This window comes from Austrofundulus limnaeus, unplaced genomic scaffold (assembly GCF_001266775.1).
Source record: "Austrofundulus limnaeus strain Quisiro unplaced genomic scaffold, Austrofundulus_limnaeus-1.0 Scaffold113, whole genome shotgun sequence".
NCBI classification, from domain to species: domain Eukaryota; kingdom Metazoa; phylum Chordata; class Actinopteri; order Cyprinodontiformes; family Rivulidae; genus Austrofundulus; species Austrofundulus limnaeus.
In genome coordinates, this window is record NW_013952515.1 from 759,362 (window position 1) to 763,207 (window position 3,846).

Here is a 3,846-nt window from a genome sequence, read left to right on the forward strand (position 1 = left end):
TCGTAATATTACGAGAAAAAAGTCAGAATCTTGCATGACATATCCATTTTTGTTCCTGATTTTTTTTAACTCATTTACTCATCCCGCTGTGGACAGCCATGCGTGTCAGTGTGTTTATAAAGTAGCCCACGATGACTTTTGGGCCACCGTTAATGCTTTCATCCAAACTACGTGACGACTAAATCTGTCAATGCAGCCATYCACAAGGTTTCAGTTTGTCATATAGTCGTTTCAAAGTCCTGCTCCTAATTTGATGCTTATGAGMTAAAAGATTAGATAGCCTATTTCTTTTTCAGAACAACTTCACAGGTTGCTCAACATTTCTCATTTTAATACAGTGGTAAGACTACATTTTCATGTAAAGGTTCTCATAATGTTACGACTTTAATCTCATAATATTATGACTTTATTCTTGTAATAAAAAATTAACCTTGTGTAGCGTGCGTGTCATAAAACAAGAATGAGGAAATGAACCAAAGTAAATGAGTGAGCATACTTGTCCATCCTTTCAGTGTTTTGTCTCCAGTGGGTCATGTCCTTCCTCCATCTGAGGTTTTCTTGACTGCCGAAGGCACTGCCAGATGGACTCCGCTCTAAATGGTGGAGAAACGTAATTTATTTCACCTCACATTTATGCTGGCACTAGAAAACATCTAACTTTAGCTGCAGCTCTTATAAAAAAGATGTTCTCACCTGTATATATCTGTCACAACTTCAACTCTTCAATACAGGTCTCTCTAGTATATTTTTATGTGTCTGCATGTGACTCTACCTGCATTTGTACACGTGTCAGAACATGAGCCGAAGCGTGTGGCCCCACCTAGCTGTCCCCGACTGCGTCGCACCATTTCCTGCCTGGCCCCGATGCTGCCCAGTATGGCCTCCTCCAGCTTGGCCTTCATGTCTTTGGACTTCTTAAAGGTCAGGCTGTTCATGCGCTCAAACGCCTTCTTGCCCTGCATGGTGAACACAACATGGGCCTTGTATCCATGAAGGGGACGGTGAGCGGAAAGGACGAAAGAACATACAGCGGGGAGATTATTTGCAGCACAGCACCCAGCAAGCCAAGCAAGTCAGCAGAATGAAAGCAACGGTACACACACACAAAAGGCAGCAACCAGCAAAAAATGCAGCACAGCAGGGAGTTTTTGAAATTGAATAGGTGTACAAGTATAGAAAGCAGAAATTTAGCTACATAAATATATTATATCCTCACAGCAGCCAAAGCACAGATGCATTTGTTCCATATAAAAAGGAGAAAATGCAAAGCAACTATCACAAACAAACAATATCAAAAATTAAACCTCTGTTGAGTAAAAATAGTAGATGTGTATATGCTCCAGTTTTTTGTGCCGTTTTATTTATTTATTTTTTTAAACAAAATATCAAGAAGTGAGAACATCTAACAAAAACTCTACCTTGTACTCAAAGCAGGAGACACAGAGGTAGAGGAGGTCCAGCAGGCGGTTGAGCTGAGACACAGACAAGTCTGTAAACCACTTCTGCAGCACCAACTCATCGGCGTTCTTCAGAACCCACAGCAGACAGATCAGCAGGCTGCGGCTCGACTCTGCCGAGAAGCTCCCGTGCTGACGACTCGCCTGGCGTGATGAATCAGAGGGGATCACAGCAGAGAGAAAAAAAAAACACAGATTGAGGGGAAGAAAAGATGCTGCAGTACAGTCAGTGYAGGTTTGTCGGGATAACAAATGTTGCTTGAAGATACAAATAAATGATACAAGATCTGAATTAAGTAGTATTACATGTGGGGTTCCTCAGGGTTCTGTACTTGAACCGAAGTTGTTTATTTTATATGTAAATGATCTGGTAAATGTGTCAGGGTTGTTCAAATGTGTTTTATTTGCAGACGACACTACAATTTTTTGTTTTGATAAAAATATTGAATGGATGTTGGAAATGATGCAGATAGAATTTGCTTAAATACAAACCTGGTTTAAGCTTAATAAATTATCATTAAATTTAGATAAGACAAATTATGATATTTAGTAATAGAAAGAAAACAACTGATGTTCCATTTAGAATCGATGGTACTGAGATCTGTAGAGTCAGTGAGGTGAAGTTTTTGGGWGTCATCATAGATGAAAAGCTGACATGGAGACCTCATGTAAATCATGTAAGAACAAAATTAGCCAAATCTATTGCAGTATTGTATAAAGGAAAGGATTTATTTAATGATAAAGGTCTGTTTATATTATAYAATGCAATAATTGTTCCACACTTGATCTACTGCATTGATGTTTGGGGAAAGTCATGCAAAAACAATTACAAACCCAATTTTTGTTTTACAGAAAAGAGCTGTAAGAATTATCATCAGAAATCATCATTATCACCCATCAAATACATTGTACCATCAGTTGAAGTTAGTGAAATTATATGATTTGGTTAATTATTGTATTTTATCAGTTATGTATAGGGATGATAAAAACACATAACCTTCAAACATCCAATTACACTTTGTTAAAAGAGAGAGTTGTTATAATCTCAAAGGGATTTAAATGTTTGTTAAACCCAAATTTAGAACCAGTTTAAAAGGAACGGAGTACTTCAGTCCAGGGTATAAGATTATGGAATAATCTGGAAGATGACTTTAAAAATGCCAGATCAATGAGTATATTTAAGAGAATGATAAAGAATAATTTGCTGGAGAAATATGTAAATGTATGAATTGTTGTTCAAGGAGTTAAACCTTTGTATTTTTCTTTTTTTATATAAACTAAAGATTATTTTTGATTGAATTTATTTATTTGAGAAAAAGGGGCARRTATAATAAGATTTTTTTCTTCTTCTGCTACCTTTCATTTAATTTATGATTTGTATTTTTATTGTATGTTGAATTTATGTTGTTGTTTTTTTTTTAAAGAAATGAATAAACTAACTGAACTGAACTGAACTGAAGATAAACAGTYTTGGAAATTATTGTGATAAACAATAATATTGTTTGGAAATCATTTTAAACTGATATAAAGATACAATAATTATTGCTTATTGCGACAGACCTAAATACGTGCAAACCTGCGAGTTGAGCAAGAAGCTACTTGGTCGAGACATCGGCGATGCAGTGGAGGTGCCGGCTATGGCCATGGCAACAGTTTGACTGATCATGCTGTTCCCCTCCCCATCTGCTTCCTCTCCGCCGCTGCCCACTGCTGCGCCCTGTGGACCACCAGGCCGGCCCCAMTGGTTATGACACTCTAAAATTACAAAAAAAAAAGTTCAAAATTCATACCCAAGTGAATCTGAAAAATCTGAAGATAAAGAAAAATAAATCTATGATATAATTTATTTCAAGGGTAAGCAATTCTCAAATAACTCTAGCTGGTGGCTTCATATTAATAAAAAGTTAATTCAAATACAAAATCAGAAAGCCTGGGTTAGCATGTTAATAAGCAGAGGTTTACAGTAAATAAGTACATTTGCTTCATTACAGTACTTAAGTAGTTTTTTTTGAGGATTTGTACTTTTACCAATTATTTTTTTTATTGTAATTTTTACTTGTATGTGGTTACCTTCAAAACCTAAAAATTATGTACATATACTCAAACCTAGTTACATGTTACAAATTTAAATATGACTCAACTCATCATGAAAGAAGTTGTTTTACACTCTAAAAAATGAACTGTTGAATTTACTTAACCAAGTTAGGTCAACAGGCTCCACTAAACCAAGTTGAGTAAATGCAAAGCAGTTTACATACTTTCTTTAAAAGAAAACATGTACAATAGGTTTGCCTATTGTACATGTAGGGCCTCCCTTGAAAAAGAGATCTACGATCTCAACAGGACTTGCCTGCTTAAATAAATAAATAAATAAATAAATAAATAAATA

At 35.8% G+C, this 3,846-nt stretch overlaps 1 protein-coding gene across 1 annotated transcript in view; it reads right to left on the minus strand.

The window, feature by feature from the left end:
* dock7 (dedicator of cytokinesis 7) overlaps positions 1-3,846 on the minus strand; it is a gene marked incomplete in the record, with an annotated part of 68,737 nt that overhangs the window by 16,910 nt on the left and 47,981 nt on the right. The window contains 4 exon segments of the mRNA XM_014014278.1: positions 497-593; positions 821-956; positions 1,419-1,601; positions 3,034-3,212. Coding sequence (XP_013869732.1) covers positions 497-593; positions 821-956; positions 1,419-1,601; positions 3,034-3,212 — 595 coding nt within the window.